General features: G+C 49.1%; 1 protein-coding gene across 2 annotated transcripts in view; it reads left to right on the top strand.

The window, feature by feature from the left end:
- The window catches only part of C1H4orf50 (chromosome 1 C4orf50 homolog), a 149,793-nt gene extending 135,192 nt beyond the window's left edge, over positions 1-14,601 (top strand). For both annotated transcript variants that reach the window (XM_058301227.2, XM_071217390.1), the window contains one exon: positions 7,626-14,601. In XM_058301227.2, the coding sequence (XP_058157210.1) occupies positions 7,626-7,682 (57 nt within the window). In that variant the 3' untranslated portion in view covers positions 7,683-14,601. The remainder of the gene's footprint in view (positions 1-7,625) is intronic.
- Positions 14,602-16,630: the final 2,029 nt, after the last annotated feature.

The following is a 16,630-nucleotide window of genomic DNA, read 5'->3' as shown; positions in this document are numbered from 1 at the left end:
GTCTTTTCCTAGTAGCGTGAACCAGGAGAGTGATTTGCGGACGAGTTAGAAGGGAAGCAGGTGAGAGGAGTGCTCACCTTGTGAATAGAAGACATTATTTGCATCATAGAATTTCAAGCAACTCCTTTCTGAGCTGCTTATTGTACCAAAGAAGTGAGTAGACAGACAACCGAGACTAAACTAAAATTCCTGAGAAATACAGGAGAATTTTTCCTAATGGGGAAGGAGACTATGAGATGGCACCTACCGCCGATTTGGGATTTGATGAAAGTGGCTTTTCTTAGCATTTCTGTGTGCATAAGCAAATTCCACTGACTCAGCCACATCACACAAGCTCAAGGTTGCATCCAAGTGAGATCAAGTACGGATTCCTTTAACACTGTGGAATGAGATGTTAGACTCAGTATTTCCAAGTGATAAATGAGATGTACCACTGGATAACTTCCTTCTAATATTAAATAGATCTGCTGGCCATGGTATATTTAAATTCCTATTGAAAAAATTCAAATGATGAAAATTAATATTAAGTGATGTGTGCTTATTACAGAAAAAATAGAAAAGAGAGAAAAACAATTAAGAAGAACACATTAAAATCCATGAAAAATCACCTAACACTCAGTAAGGCTAAGGCATGGATAAGGTTCCTTGCAAGATCCACGATCATAGCCAGTATAACGATTTTATAGGTTTTTCTTCGTCTAATCTCACCTTGTAGGCATTTTCCCCATGCTAATATGCAGTCTTTCTCCACTTCACTTTTCCTAGTATGCCTTACAAAGCTTTCTTGACCATCACCCTATTGTGAACACTTGGGCTGCTTCCTTTTTTTTGCTACAATAAATAATGTGATGGTTATCCTTGTAGAGAAGTCTTCGTCTTTATAATGAATTATTTCTTATGTACCAGTTTTCAGAAACAGACTTACTATCTCAAAGGGAGGGAATAAACATTCTTAGGTCCACTGATAGCTATTGCTGCTTCAGAAATTCAAATTCGTGATAAAACTTACTTAAAGACAGACAACGCAGTGGGAAAGACTTCCTTTTCCGTTCTCCCTCTCGGCAGCCTGTGGGTTTGGCCATAATGTCTGCGGCAATTTATTGCCTTATTTCTAAATAGAATCGATACATCCCGGAGCCTCGGTGGAATGAGATTCAGAGGGCCCGGCTCCTGAGCGAATCCGTCAATTAGAGTAGTATGTTAGGAAGGGAGGAAGTGAAAATGACCTCAATGAATCTCGGTATTGAAACACACATTAGGGCATTTGGAGGAAACAGCATTTTATCTTTATCTATGTTTTCTGTACCCAGTAAGATTACGAAGCTCTTGGAAATTGGATAGCGGTCCTTACGTTTCATGGCATTTGTTCTTTCCACACAAAACACTAGCATACTGGACCCCCACTCCCCCTTATTCAAAATCGATTCCAAGAATAGCCGTTGCATGTCTGCCAGGCTCCAGGAAATGGGCAGCTCTGGGGAGGTGGCCTCTGTCCTCCAGGGGCATGGGCTGGCTTCTCCACTGTTTCCCAAGGTTCAAATGCCAGCTCTGCCAGTCTTGAGATGGTGGTTATCTGGGGCCCCCAAATTTCAGCTCCCTCTCGGTAGCCCTATGAGGTGGGAGATATCACCCTCACTTTACAGATGGGGAAATCACGGAAGAGAGGTTAAGTAATTTGCCCAAGGTCTCACCCGTACCAAATTCTGAGGCAGGTGCACTTTGCCATCACACCTTTTCCGTAAGGACAGGCAAGTTTCCTTGGCAGTAATTTCAAGAGCCTGTCTACAAAGCCTTTTACATGGATGCTGGCTTGCTCTCTTTGTGAAGTTGCACGTACCGCAGTTAGAACAACATTCTGCTCATTCCAGTTCTCTTCTATCACTTTCACAAGGCTGGCATCCCTCTCTCATTCATTCGTTCGTTCATTCACTCACTGGACACACAGCAGTTTCCTGGCACCGGCCCTTCCGGGCTCCCAGCACCCATCGCGTGCATCTCTTCCCAAATCCTCAGTGATGTCATGTCGGGGGCTTGAAACCAGCCATGACGGGAGTACTTACACGACAGAAATCCGCAAATGCTACGAATCAGGTCTGTTTCTCCTGAGAGCCGTTGTCAGACATTTGCCCACTCACTGCTGAAGTTCTCCTGTTCCGTGTCCTGCCAGAGCCCGAGAATGGCAAGTTGCCCCTTCATCTTTCCACCTTGGGGTGGACAGATGGGCCCTACCGCTTGGCAGGGGAAGTGGGCACAGCTGGGCCTTGCTGTATGTCCTCTCACCACCCTGAGGGGACCACAGGGCAGCTGAGGAGCCACCTGAGGCCAGACTCAGCATGTCTGGAGAGAGGCCCCTCTCCGTGAATGGACCCTGTGCTGGGGCTTTACATGGCATTCGAGAGAGTCCTTTTGCAGCCTCACACACGCTCTGGCAAGCCTCACTAACTCTGGATGTGGATGGATTTCCCAATACCTAGAGGCATCCAATGGAACTGGCTTCTTTGGCGTAGGGGGTGGGCTCCCCATCACAGAAGGAATCTAAGAAGAGTCGGAGCAGTCTCCCATCGGGGCTCAAGAAGAGCTGATTTTGAGAGGCCCAGGAAACCTCACAAGTTCAGAAGTCCTGGGGGGAAGGAACCCACTGACTCTGATGAAGCATCTGATAGAGAAGCAGGGATGTGGTCCTGCTTGCAAGCTCTATAGGTACAAAAAGTAAAATGTGAGCCTCCTGAGAGTGGGGACTTCATCTTATTTTCTCCCTTATTTTTCTTCATCTTTTTCCAGTGCTGGGCACAAAAAAAGTTCTCAGTGTATGCTGGCATGAGGTGAAATAGATGGGGCGTTGGCTGGAGAGCAGGGAAGCTACTCCAAGCCCGACCATTATTGAGCCGTGATGATCACAGGGCCACGTTCTCTCTCGGGCTCTGCTTCCTCAGTCAATCAACTGAGGGGTTTGTTCTAGACGATTTGTTAGAACTAACTGGTTCGCTAATTAAAACACCACGATTCACACCAAACCTGTGTACAGCATCATGTGGATCATAAACACAGACATCATTTAAAATATAAAGTCAGTGGCCAGATGGAGCAGGGTGAGGAGACTCTTGAATTTTGAAGCCTTTTGTTTAAAAAACAAGTCACGAATTTTATAGTTGATTCCCTTTACCTGCAAGGAAATGCGGAATATTCCTTGAGGAAATATGTTGGGACCAGGTTGCATTCGATCAGAACCAAGCTACAGCCATGTAGATTTAATCTGTCCTTTGTCAGCATCTGCCCCGTTCAGAAGGGCTCCTTGTCTGCTTGGGACCACTTCACGTGTGTTTCTCCACATTTCTTAAGAGCATGGACCTGGGCGGCTGGCCCTCAGCTCTGTGACCTTGGGGCACTTTCTCCCTCAGCCTCAGTGTCCTCGTTTGCAGGTTGGGAAAATGAGAAACATGCACATAAGGAGTTGGGAGGAGCCAGTGAGCCTGTCAAGGGGGCTGAGCTGGGCGAGTGTGAGTTGTGCCCCTTGGGTCATCAGGTTTGGCCCTGTCTGTCCTCCACCTGGAGCCCTCTTACCACACTCCTCCCCTGGGCTGACTCCTCCTTGTCGGGTCCCTCAGGGCAGGGGCCTTCTTGGTGCATCTACCTGCTCTTCCTCATCCCCCAAGATCCCAGGCTCCCCCTTCATGCTCCGATCACCCCCTGGAGGCTGCCAGTCCTTCTGCCCTGGGAGTCTGTGGGTTCCCAAGAACAGCACTTTGCATTGCTTGCCAATCCCGAGCTCTCGGCCAGAGCCCAGCAGGCCATGGGGAGCTGAACACGTTCAGAGGAGGACACTTGCAAAGGGAACTTTCTGACCCAGAACTCTTCCTGATGAAGCGCTGGTGGAAAGAGAAGCTCCCAACCCCAAATCTCAAGAAAAGAATGACGCTGAGGCAAGAACCCACCGAGCCTGTGCGTCATGCCGGAAGCACTTGTCAATTGTCCACTCATTGGTCTCCCCGGCCACCTGCGCTCCTCTGGTGGCCAGGGTGGATGTGTTCAGTCTGCAAGGAGTTCCTGCAGCTGCTGCATGAAGTGGAGGGGCTTGCATTTCAAGAGAGGAGAAGTGGGCAGGGCAGGCTGTAGGCCTCTGGAAGTCTGCTAAGAAGTTTGGATTTATGCAGAGAAATGTACAAAATGGTCTGAAGTAGAGAAGTAGTGCCATCTGCTTTCTGGTAATTCTGACTTTTATTTAGAGAATGGATTGCTGGGTAGAGATGGGGCCAGCCTGGAAGCGGGATGCCTGGTTGGTATGCTGTCCCAGAGGTCCAGGTAAAGGAGAGTGGTGGGGAACGACTGCCGAGGGAGAAAGGAAGATGGAGCATATCGCACAGCTCTGTGTTTTCAGTCTGAAATCTGAAGTAGGCCAGGTCGGCACTGCTTTGATTTACAGATCAGAGGAAGAGAAAGGGAGGGGACAGGTAGTTCCCTATGATGACAGTCCTGTCTGCCCCCTCTACCCCTGCAGAAGGCAGCATGACCTGGGGGTGACTACATGGTGTCAAGGACAGTCACGTCCCTGGTGGTCTCTCCATAAAAGCACATTCTCTCATTGAGGAGCTCTCGTCTTCACAAAGTCTGGAACTAAGTAGGACATGGATGAGTGTTCCCAATTTTGTCCTCATTTTCTGATACTCCAGGGCTTCCTCCCTCTCCCCATCACGTGGTTGTCTCCTGCCTGGAATCTCCACCAAGATCTGCTTGCACATTTACTTCCTTCGTTGGCCCAGGAAGTAAGGCCGCAGCCTGTCCCTCCCCAGCTCCACAGGGGGTTTACGTGCCCACCATGGTCTTACAGATTCATAGCATCACAGGTTTGGAAGGGGCCTTTGGGCCCACTTGTTAACTGTTTGCCAAATCCAGGAATCCTCTGTGAGGACAGAAGTGTCTGGTTTTTTTTTGTGTGTGCGTGTGTTTTTCCATCTCAACACTCCCTGTTGTTTGGAGCTCAGTGCATGGCACATAGTAGAGCAAATGATTGAATGGATGGATGGATGGATGGATGGATGGATGGATGGATGGATGGATGAGTGAGTAAGTGAATGCTCAGCTCTCACTGTTAGAAAGCCCTTTTTCTAGCCTAGGTGAAACATGCTTCTTAGGAGCTGCCACTTAATGAGCCCAAGTTCACTCGTTGACGCTGCCCACAACACACCTCTCTTCCCCTGGTGGGGCCACATCTAGCAAGTTCAGCATTCTGTTCTTCAAACACACCCACTGGTTCCTGCCAAGTTTGCTCCTACCCTAGGACCTTTACCCTTCTGCTCCTTCTCCCTAGGACCCCTGATCCCCATCTCTTTCCATGAATAATTCTCCTTTTCTTTTGGGTCTGAGCTCCAATGTCACTTCCTCAGAAAGGCTTTTCCTATCCACTCAATCTGGAGTAACATCTCCCCATTACCTCTTCATCTCTCCATGCTGAATTCTGGATTGATTTCCTGAGAGCCATCTTCCAGTTCACCAATTTTCTCTTCATCTTTGTCTAATCTCCCAATGAATTTGCTCATTGAGGTCTTATGCCAGTTACTTTGCTTTTCATTTATAGAGTGTATATTTGAATATTATAAGCACTCTTATAATTAGCCCCCCTTTTTTTATTCCCCTATTATATACAGTTCCTCTGTAATGGTTTCTCCTGTTTATTGCATCTGCTGACCATCTGTAATGGAGTTGGCTATCTCTGTAATTGTTGTAATCTTTAACGTAACTTTGTCAGGAGTTATCATCTGTTGGATGTCCCACATGTACGTGGGTTATGGAGGTGACCCTGTGGTATTTATCAGTTCTGAAACAGTTGTTTTGTTCTTTTTTTGGCAAATGCAAGCTCAGTGCAAGGATATTAATATACCTATGCTTAGATAGGTGCACCGCTTCCGTTGACAGTGATTTACTTTTCTGCTTTTTACTCAAACTGGAGCATCATCTGTCTCAGTGGCATGCAAACAACAGGAGCACGTGTACTGCATGAGCTGAATGCATAGGAATCACCCAGTTTAATTCATGAGTATCTCCCAGGAAACTCAGGGAAAACCAGATTTCTGTGTTAAGCATACTGATTCCATAGGTCTGAGATTGAGCCTAGAATCTGAATCTCTATAAATCTCTCCAAGTGATTCTGATGTATAACAAAGTTTGGGTACCAATGCTTCTGTAAGCTTTGAGGCTCTGAATTGAGTTTAGGTTGATCTTGCTTATTCCCTCTAAAACAAAAAGATTTAAAGTAGCTTACATATAGATATAAATACATTTTGAAAATCAGACTAAAAACCACCTACACAAACAAACAAGCTAAGCAAATGCGAGCTGGCTTTCCTCCATGGTTGGGAGCCCCTGGGAGATGCTGTGGCTGGCATCTTCACCAAACTCCTTATGATGGACATGACCTTGAGCTGGGTGGGAGCCATCTCCAGGGACTGGCAGCGTTACCTGGTGAAATCAGTTATGTGGGTCCACAGTGGAACCGCCCAGAGATGCTTCTTTCTGACAGGGTTTTAATTTTCCTGGGCCCCCTCTGCAAACTCAGTTTGCCCAATACATTTATTGATCTGGCAGCATCCATGAAAGTTCCTCTCAGAAAATTGATCTCTCCAGACTTGCCCTCTGCCCCTCGTGCCTCACAGCCAGTGTTCTCTCACCTCTGGGCTTCTGCCCAAGCTGTTTCCTCTGCCCAGAAAACTCCTGTTCATCTCTAAGATGCTGCTCAAATGTCCACCACCCAAGGCGATCTTTCTCTTCCCCTCCTTCATTTCCTTCCTTTCTTCCTCTAAAACCATTAATTATGCCCTTACCATGTCCTGGCCCCAACTTCCCTCTATCCAGCTCCATCTCCCACTACCCTGCCCCTCACTTCTCTGTCGCTCCACTCTGGGTTTTCATACTACCTCTCTCTCCCCACAGGGCCTTTGCCTGGAGAGCACCCCCCCCCACTCCTACCATCTTCCACCTTGATCATTCCCTGCTCAGGATGCCTTCCCTGACCCTTCTGCAGACATCTCTCTTGGCACTTTTTTGTCCCAGTACTTCTTAGAGCTACAATGTAACACTTATGTGGTGATTCCTTTATTCCTCTCTGTCTCCTCGACCAGACCAAAACCTCATGAGGACAGGAACTGTAAGCAGGGAGCCTAGCGCAGAGCCGGGCTTAGAGGGGGTGCTCGACAACTGTTAGCTGAGTGGACGAATGCCAGCCCCGAGATCCGCATTTCTCTTTCCTTTCTATCAGTGATTCTTAGCCTTCTATGGGCCCTCGCCCCCTGGAGCGTCTCATGAATATGAGAGTCTCTGCACAAATAGATGCAAATGCTGATTCCCATAAACATTCCATATTGTTTCAAGGGTTCATGGACTCCCAAAATAAAAGGAGAGGGGTGCCTATTAATTCTAAGCTAAGCTTCTTTTCTAGAAAGAGCAGCTGATGGATTATTAACAACTATTCCATGCTGTAAGCCCACCACATATGGAGATAAAGTGGGTCTCCCAGCAACTTAATCACTTAGAGATGAATCAAGTCTGTTGTTTTTGTTTTTGTTTTCAGGTAGAAGCGGTGCTGGTTGGTGTGTTCCCTTTAAGAACTCATGGCTCTGCTTTTGTTCTGGTAGGAGAGAAGACAGCACAGAGGCGAAACCCAAGTCAGAAGATATTTATACTCTTCCTAACTGATGGGCAGAGCAGAGGCCGTGGAGTTTACAGGCCCGCCCAGGGAGCTGAGATACGGCCACACGGCCGCGACCTGCCTCACGTCATTTATGGGGCGCGTTTCTGCTTTGTGCAGTGCACCTGGGGTCCGAAGAGCGCCCTGGGCTGCAAGAAGCCCGTTCCTGAGCACGGGGGTGGAAGGAACCCGGGAGCTGAAAGCTGGGCTGCCCCTAACTCTTCATCTTGCCCAAATTACTTACCTCTTCCGCACTTCCATTCCTTCCTCCATCTCGGGTCCTCACGCCTCCAGGACAGTTGTGTTGTGACAATGAGCTAATGGGCGGGAACACGCTGTAAGACGCTTCCCCGTGTCAGGAGTCCTCGCTGCATTTGTAAAACGTGCCTCCAGCTCCTCTCGTTCAATTTACTGATTGTTCTCAGCAGCCTGGAGTCCTCATTATGTTTACAGACCCGCAAAGTTTCTGTCCAAGACGGGTCACGCGTTGGGACAGGATAATGGTTTTTTAATTAACAAGCCCCTGCAGAGCTTCGTCTAAGGTGGAGGTTCTACCCTGTGAGCAAAATTGTACCCCTGGGAGCGCTCTCCCAGGGAGAGGGGCCAGGGATTCCCAAATGAGCCTGGGACCCCCAAGTGGTCCAGATCCCCTAGGCTAAGGGGAAAGGACGCTGTCAGGGCACCCCGAGGTGCAGCTAGACTCTAGCTTGCGGGTGGCTTGAAGGCTGTCCCTTCACCTCTCTGCGCCTTGCTTCCTCATCTGTAAAATGGGTGCAATTCCAGGCCCTCCAGTCTACATCCCAGCCGTGCCATCTGATGCGCTGTAGCCTCTCCCTGATTGTGCCCTCCCCTAGAGAGGCAGTTCCCGTGCCAGCTGGCAGACACCTGCTGGGTGCCTCCTGGGTGCCAGGCTCTGGCCACATGGGAAGGTACTGAGTGTCCTTGCTGCTCGGGTACGTGGAGAGCTCTTCATGCAACTGTGTCTGTGAATTGTCCCCCACATCAGCTCCGATGTGCCCCCGGCGCTGTGGCCTGGGCCAGCTTGGTTCGCCCGGCAGCGAGAGAGCATCACCGCCCCGCGGCTGTGCCTGGCGCTCGGGGGCCGTGAACCCTGTCGCATCCGCTGTAAACGTTTCCCTGGAGAGCGCAGGACCAAGAGGCCGTCTTCCTCAGGGACACTGGAACCCCAAGCATCCCCCAGGAAGACAGAGCGAAAGCAAACTGCCACATGGGGAACCGCGCGAGCGGAGCTCTTCCTGCCCCTGCCGCTGTGAGATGGAGGAGACGGGGCGAGGGGGGCGGCGCGGATGGTCCTGCTCGCGGCACACATACCACGTGGATGTCTCGGACCCCAGGGCCGAGGGCCGAGGGGTGAGTGGCGGGCAGGCCTGCAGCCTCCCTCCCCCAAGAGACTGTGGAGCTTCTAGTTCGCGGGAAGTACATGGGCAGAGGCGGCCCTCAAAGATGTCTTGTTTGGCCTGCAAAGTGCTTTTTAATACCGATTAGCAAGTGACATTTAAAAACGAAGAGATTCCTCGGGAAAATCTGGGTCCCTGGCTTCTCTTGGGAAATCGAAGCACACGGAGCCTCCGTCCTCACGGCCACAACCGGAGCTGGACGAGGCCGGCACCCTCCGTGTGCTACGTCACCTGCTTTCCTGCCACGGGCTTTGAGTTGGTGACAGCTGGCTGGTCCCAGACTGCGGCCAAGGTCGCTCAGCCAGTGCAGTGGCCATGGGCAGGGGCCTGGGCTGGACCTCCTGCCCTCAGCTCTGCCGCCGGCCTGCCCCTGGGCCCCGGGCCCTCAGCCTTCTGAGTCTAAGCTCTTCATTCGGAGGAAAGCGGGAGAGATGAGACCTTCCCCAGAAGCCTGGAGACCCCAGGAGAGGCTGCACCTGGATGCCCTTTGTGAGCCACGGGGAGAGCTTCGGCTACGAGGGTGTCCTTGGCACAGCACTGGCCGAGTCAGGAGCCCTGGGCCTGGGGGTCTGTTTCCACACCTGCAAGACGGGAACAGGGGCTCAGCCTTCCTCCTGGCGCACTTCGAGGAGTAACTGGAACAGGGCCTGGAAAGCCCGAGCAGAGGGCTTGGCGATTTACCAATGTGGCTTTCCAAAAGGTGAGGGCAACTTCCAAGGGCTCTAATCTCCTCTGCAGCAGAGCACAAGCCAAGGTGGGAAGGACCTGGCCCCGGAGCCCTCAGCCGGACCTCAGAACCCACCTGGGCGGTGGGCCCACCTCTCTCATGTGCTAATTCCTCCAGTGGGAGCATGTCACTGTCTCCCCAGCACAAAGAGAAATGTCAGGGGCCAAGCATGTAGTAGGTGCTCAATAAAGTTTAATTTCTTCCCTTCCCTTCTGAAACAGAACTCTGCCTCTGAGCTTAAGAGAATGGCATACTTCCCAAATATTAAAAGAAAAAACATAGGGAAGAGAGAACATGTGCTTTCCAGCTTCCCTCTGGAGCACCAAGTGCTTACATGTTCTGGGAACTGGGTTTCATTCATTCATTCATTCACTCAACCAGTGCACATTTATTGGACACCACTAAGCACCAGGCACCGTGGTAGGCAACTGGCATTACAGAGGGAAGCAAATAGACCCAAACCCTGCCTCCTGGCGCCGATTTCACTTTGGTTAGTCAGTTGATGCGCATTCGTCAAGGGCCTGGTGTGCTGGGCTTTGCAAGGGCCCTGGCTTTGCCCTCAAGGCCCATTTTTGCTGCCAGGTGCAGGTTTCCACCGCCTCAGAGCCCTGCCTGCTCCTCTGCCTGCCCCAGGGGCCTTGTCCTGGGCCTCAGCCCAGCACCCCACCGCTGGTCCCTCCCTCCGTGCGAGCGTCTTCCCTCGCCTCTGTCCTGCTTCAGCATCCCTGAGAGCCCTCTGGGGTGAGGTTCATCACGCCGCACAGGGGCACCCTTCCAGGAGCTGGCGTGAAACTCTTCAGGACTGAGTAAATGTAAGCGGTCGTGGAGGAGCAAGAGATCAAGAGTTTGGGGTCTGAAGTCAGAAGAACTGGGCTGGAGCATGGATGCTGCAACTTCTTAGCCGTGAGGCCGTGAGAAAGTCAGTTTCCCTCCTCGGTTTGCTCATCTGGCAAACGGGGATAAAAAATTACCTGCTTCAGGAGTTGCCATGAGAATTAATGTCTAAATTGGGGAAAAGCACTTTGCAAACTTAAAAGTGCTGTGCGTATACTTTACTTATGTCATTAACGCAGTGCATACTTATGTATCTACCGTGTGCCATTATGAACAAGGGGCTTTACCTTATGACAATTTGGAGAAGGCCTTCAGGCTAAGGATGAAAAGAATTGCTTGTCAGATGGCTGTACTGTGCATTCATAGATTATGATTAGCAACAGCCAGCGGGTTGGCATGGCAACGCTTCCCCATGAACCGCTAGGCAGTGTTCCTAAAATAGGTACACTGGAGGTGTGGCGGCAGCAGAGGCAGCGTGGGCTCTCTGCTCTGTGGCCCGAAATAGGCTGCACCCATAACTGCGTACTTGGAGGACCCATGCCTCTGCCCTTCCCAGATGACCAGCTGTGCAGTAATGAAGACGTCAGACATGGAAAAAGCCCTTGTTAGAGCTGGAGAGGGTCTAAGCCTTAATCTAGCGTCAACGCTCTAGCCTTTCCCCATGTACTGGTGAGGAAATCGAAGCCCAGAGAAGTTAAGTGAAATAGCTGAGGTCACACAGCTGTCTGATTGCAAATGGGACCTGGACCTGTTGCTGCAGGCTCTCCTGATTTTGATTCTAGATCTGGGCCAGATGCTCTTCATTTTTAATGGGTGGCAACCCATATGGTGTCACTAAGCAACATGGTAGATTGAGGAATTCCTTCCTTTGTGTAGAATTCATGCCCATATTTCTTCCTGGGGAAACCCTGAAGCCCAAGATTCCCTTAAACGTAGCCATTTCTTGGCAAGGCTTGGATGAATGGGGTTGAAATCTACCCCTTCACAGCATCCTCCGTCCTAATTTCTCAATGATGACAATCAAGCAGCACAGCTGATGGAAAGCTTATGAATTGCTTTGAGACGCGATTATTTCATACGAGTGTAGTTCCCCATCACTGCAGAGTGCAGGGAGCCCAAGTCCTTCACGAGATGAGATCCTTCCTATCTGTTTTACTCCACAGCTCACTGCACAAACTTGGTGAACTTGCAGGGGAGCTTTCCACCTGCAGGCAGGTGAGCTGCTTTAAGAGACTCCCAGTTCCCATTTGATTCCAAGGCGCAATCGCCACCGTGGTCTGGGACACGGGAGAAACTTTTTGAAAATGCCGTCAACTCCTGAAGAAGGGTGCTAGACACTTTTGGCATATTTTAAATGTTCAACCTTTTTTCATTTCTCTTTTGAGACAGTGTTGTGCATGCATGAAACAGGCTCCCGGCAAGGAGGGGGGTGTGGCTCTCTTCTGCTTGTCTGCGCTGGACCATTTATGGGACGTGAAGGTTGCGCTCTGCGGTGAAGGGTCCTCACCCTGGCTGCGTAGACTCACCTGTAAGATTTAAATAACTATGTGCCCCTTGAATAGGGTTGTCTTGGGCTCAAGTCCAGGCAGCACTTACAATCTCCACTGAGCCTAACGGGCAGCCTTGGGGAGAAGCTCCTGCAGTCCTCTCCACAGTCCCTTTCAGTTGTCCCATCTACTGCACTAAATCAATTCCAAGAGGCCGTTGGGGGTTCCTTCTGTGTTAGACTCATGTTTAATTTTGATTCCTCTTTATGAAAGGGAAGTGGACTCAGAGTTGACAGAAGGAAACTTCTCATCTTTGGAATATTTTGACCATGAGTCTGCTTTGAAAGGGCCTTTTTAATAGCTAATGGTGCTTATGAAAATGAAATGCATGACATGATAAACCATTCAGTTCCACTGCAGCTGAGCCCGGGTGCCAAACTCTTAATGGTTGCTCATTGCACAATTACATTAAAGTTCAGATAACCCAACTGTGTGTTGCAGCAAACACGCTAAATGCATATGTGGGATAGAGTTGCTTGCATCCTAAAAATCTACCAGAAATAGATATTCTAAGTCCGCTATGATCTCTAAGTTTGCCAATCGTATAAGCAAATAGAAGCAGGCCACAAATCTGGCAATTTGTTCTGCTGGGCAATTGTGTTCCTACCTGGCTTTGAAACAAATTCTTTGGAAATCTTCTGGTGACTTTAAGAGGCAGAGAAAGAAACTCTGGGGTTTGTTCATGTATTTAGTCCTCTTTCCTGTGTTATGAGGATTACTAGATAAAGATAGTTCATGCCTTGGACCTGAAAACTGCTTTTAATAAGAGTCAGTAGCCTTAGGATTGAAGGGGTTGGGTTTTCTTTATCCCATTTGATCTTCCCTAAAGCCTATTGTTGCTTCAGCAAGCAGTGTTCCCATCCAAATCTGATTTCTGCATCTTTGGCATAAATGTGACACCGAGAAACACTGGAAGACTAATGGAAGAATTGATACCATGAAAAGAAGGTTTTCTCCAACACCATTCTTCTTTGTCTTTGCAAAACATCACCGGGCTGTGCCAAAGGATAAAAGGATGATACCTTTTTATGGGATGGTAGAACAAGGGAAGAAAAAGACAAATAAGTGGGATTGTTAAAAATTGCTGGGGAGCCAATGTAGCTCAAGTGATTGAGCACCTGCCTCCCATGTAGGAGGCCCTGGGCTCAATCCCCAGCACCTCCTTAAAAAATGCTGAAAACTTAATATCAACTCTCTACCAAAGTGTTTTCTCTTTTTATAAGTAAAGTAATAAAATACACTGTTTGTAAATGGGACATTGACAGTGGTGGGGGAAGGTAACTTCTGCACAGTGATGTTATAACTATTAAAACCTTAGACTTTTCACTGAGACAAGGGCAAGATCTTCCTCTAACAAGGAAAGGAGAAAGAGTTAGGGTGCCAGGAACATATGGCTCTGCCACCAACTAGCTGTGCAAGCTTGGACAGTTTACAGAATGTCTCAGCTCAGTGCCTTCCATGGAACCAGGTGCTAAGCTAGTACCTGTCATGCAAGGATAGTTTGAGCATTAAAGAGATAGCACATGTTTTTTAAAGCACCCTGCACAACTGAGTGCTCTGTGGGTGCTGGGACTCTTCCCTCACACCTGTGGAAATGGGCTCTGCACAAATGCATTTCAGTGGGGCTGGGTATGGCTCATACCACCCACCTGAGGTGGGGGGGCTAAGATGACATTTTCCGTGGCTTAGGTTTCAAAAACCAGCTTTTGATGGTAGGGCCGGCAAGGAACTTGGATGCCACAAGACTTTCTAGCTCATTTTGGTAGAACCTCCCTGGTCTTCTCACTCCTTCCAGGGTTGAATCCTGGGAGGCATGAATGTGGCTAGAAACCATGAGAAGGTTGTGACACACAGGGATCAGTTTCATAATTGAATATTTTCCCACTGGATCCCAAATGCACAAAACCCACACCTTGCAATTGCATAGATCCCAAAGGACTCCTCTATGTCCCCATTAATATACCCAAGGATCAGAACCACGGCAGTCCAAGTTCTGTCCCTCCCCCCCTTAGGAGCACCAGTTCACTTGGGAGTGGTCCAGCTACACACACATACAAAAAACCCTTCCTTTGGGATGCCCCCTGACGGGACCCTCCCTTGGGTCCTGGGGCAGTGGGCTGCTCCCAACCCCTGTCTGCAGTGAAATGCAGAGGCACCAGTCCTCGGAGATGCTCATCGGCCTTCAGACTTCCCCGATTCATTCTGAGTCAGGCTCAGTGCTCCCTTCTGGGTTTTCGAGATTTGTAACGATTGTTCAATCTTGTGTAAAATAGGCTGGCATTTTCTCTTGTTACCAAGATGTATTTTTCTATGTTAGTTAAATGTATAATTTGTGTAATTTTGTACATTAAAATGTATGCTTTTTCAGCAATTAAAAGTTTTTTCCCCCCTTTTGAACATTTAGTTCATTCGTCGTTCATTTTTAAAGTGTTGTTGATCTTGACACAAGAGAAAAAGAATTCTCTTGGTATTTGGTGGGGTATAAGTGATTTCAGAAGTCACATCCATGTTGCACAAATAATGAAGTTGCTTCCTTTATGAGCCATTATATCCTGATATCAGTGTTCTATTGCGGAGGAGACAGATTGCCAAAACCTGGTGGCTTAAAATCAGCCATATTATGGCCTTACAGTTTGGGAAGTAGAAGTCTGAAAATGGGAGTCATTGGGCTAAAATCAAGGAGCCAGCTGGGCTGTGTTCTTTCTGAAAGCTCCAAGGGAGCATCTGCTTCCTTGCTTGCCTTTCCAGCTTCTAGAGGCCCCCTGCCTCCTTTGGATGGTAGCCCCTTCCTCCGTCTTCAAAGCCAGTAGCGTGGCACCTTCAAATCTCTGTGCGACTCTGACTCCTGTGGTCTCAGGGCCTCCTCTAACTCTTCTGCCTCCCTCTTCTGACTCTTCTGCCCCCTCTTTTGCTTATAAAGATGCTTCCTTAACTCAGTTGCATCTGCAAGGTCCCCTTTGGCCATGTAAAGTAACATAGTCACAATCCACTCTTGCACTGATTTGGAGTCTGCTGAAGAACGCCCACACTTTAGAACAGATCTGGATTTGAAGGGTATCTCTGCTACTTTCCGGCTATACAACTTTAGGCAACTTGCTTAACTTCCCTGAACTTCTTTTCTAATATCCCGAATGAGCACAACAAACCATTACTTGGCTCCCACATTTGCTAAGAGTATTATACAGTTGGAAATAAACTCCAATTCCCTCTCCCTCCCTCACTTTTGGAAAGCACTCTTTTTCCAGCTTGGGTTTAAACGGTTTTGTTTTGCCTACACGAAGGCACCCATGCAGACTCTGTGGCTGAGCTGGCTTCTCCTGCCCTCCCGGCTGCCATCTGACATGCCTCTCTCTGTTTGCTGCCATCACCCTGGGAGACTTCATGATATGACTGAATGAGCTCAAGACTTGTCCTCCAGCCAGTGCCACGGTTTAGTTCACTTAAGAAAACCCCATCCCCTTAGGACTGAGAGCACAGGACAGCATGCGGGAGGTCCCAGCCATCATCTGGAGAAAATGTGGCTTGCTCAGGTTTGCCGTGCTTCCCACTGTTCTCCTTGGCCTCCCGGCTAGCAGGCAAGTGCACGTCCCAACTTGCACCCTGGGCTTTATTTGCTGCCTCCCTTCCTCCACTCCACTTAGGTTACTAGCTGTATTTTGGGGTGATATTGTAGAAAGGACTCAGATAAACCGGAATTGAAATCCAGGCTGTGTCACGTATTGACAGTGACCTCTGAGCAAGAGACTTAGTGCTTGTGGTCCTCCAGCCCTAAAATGGAGGTGGCCTTGCCTGTCACATGGGGCTGATGAAACAGGCGAAATTGTATAAAGCGGGAGGTAATGAGTGAAAATGAGCAGTGAGTATGAAGAACACTTAAATGTCAGGCTCCTCCTAAGGGGAGGATGGGGGTGATGAGGGGTCATGTAAAGTCTGTGGCACATAGGAGGTGTCCATGTGCTGGCTGAATGTCGAATGACTTGTTGCCCAAGGTTGCACAGAGAACAGGATTTGAACTCCAAGATCTAGGCTCTCCTGACTTCGCCAGGTCCACTCCCTTGTTCCTGCTTTCCCAATGAGACCTCCTCATGAGGCTCTCCTCGTTTCCATGAACAGCACCAACTGCAAGTTTTTGTACTTTATTTCAGGTAGCCCCCAGGAGCTCCCAAGTCGGATTCTTTTGCGAGAACATACAAAAGGTGGGACCACTTCTTTAGGTTCGCAGGACAGAAACCTACTGGCTCTCCTAGGAGTCACAGCTTTGTTCTGGAGTGGGAAGGTCCAGTTTATCCACAAAACCTCCTAAGGCTGTGCTTTGGGGTTAAGGTGAGCGTGGGGCCATAACAGGTCCTGAGTCCTCGAAAACAGCAGCGATTTCCTTGGTTTTTGGCGCCATCACTAGATTCCCTCAATGGAAGCCTCTCCAGAC

The sequence above is a fragment of the Dasypus novemcinctus genome, chromosome 1 (genome assembly GCF_030445035.2).
Source record: "Dasypus novemcinctus isolate mDasNov1 chromosome 1, mDasNov1.1.hap2, whole genome shotgun sequence".
In the NCBI taxonomy this organism is placed as follows: Eukaryota; Metazoa; Chordata; class Mammalia; order Cingulata; family Dasypodidae; genus Dasypus; species Dasypus novemcinctus.
Note: the sequence above shows the minus strand (reverse complement) of the source record. Positions and strands in the feature narration are given on the sequence as shown.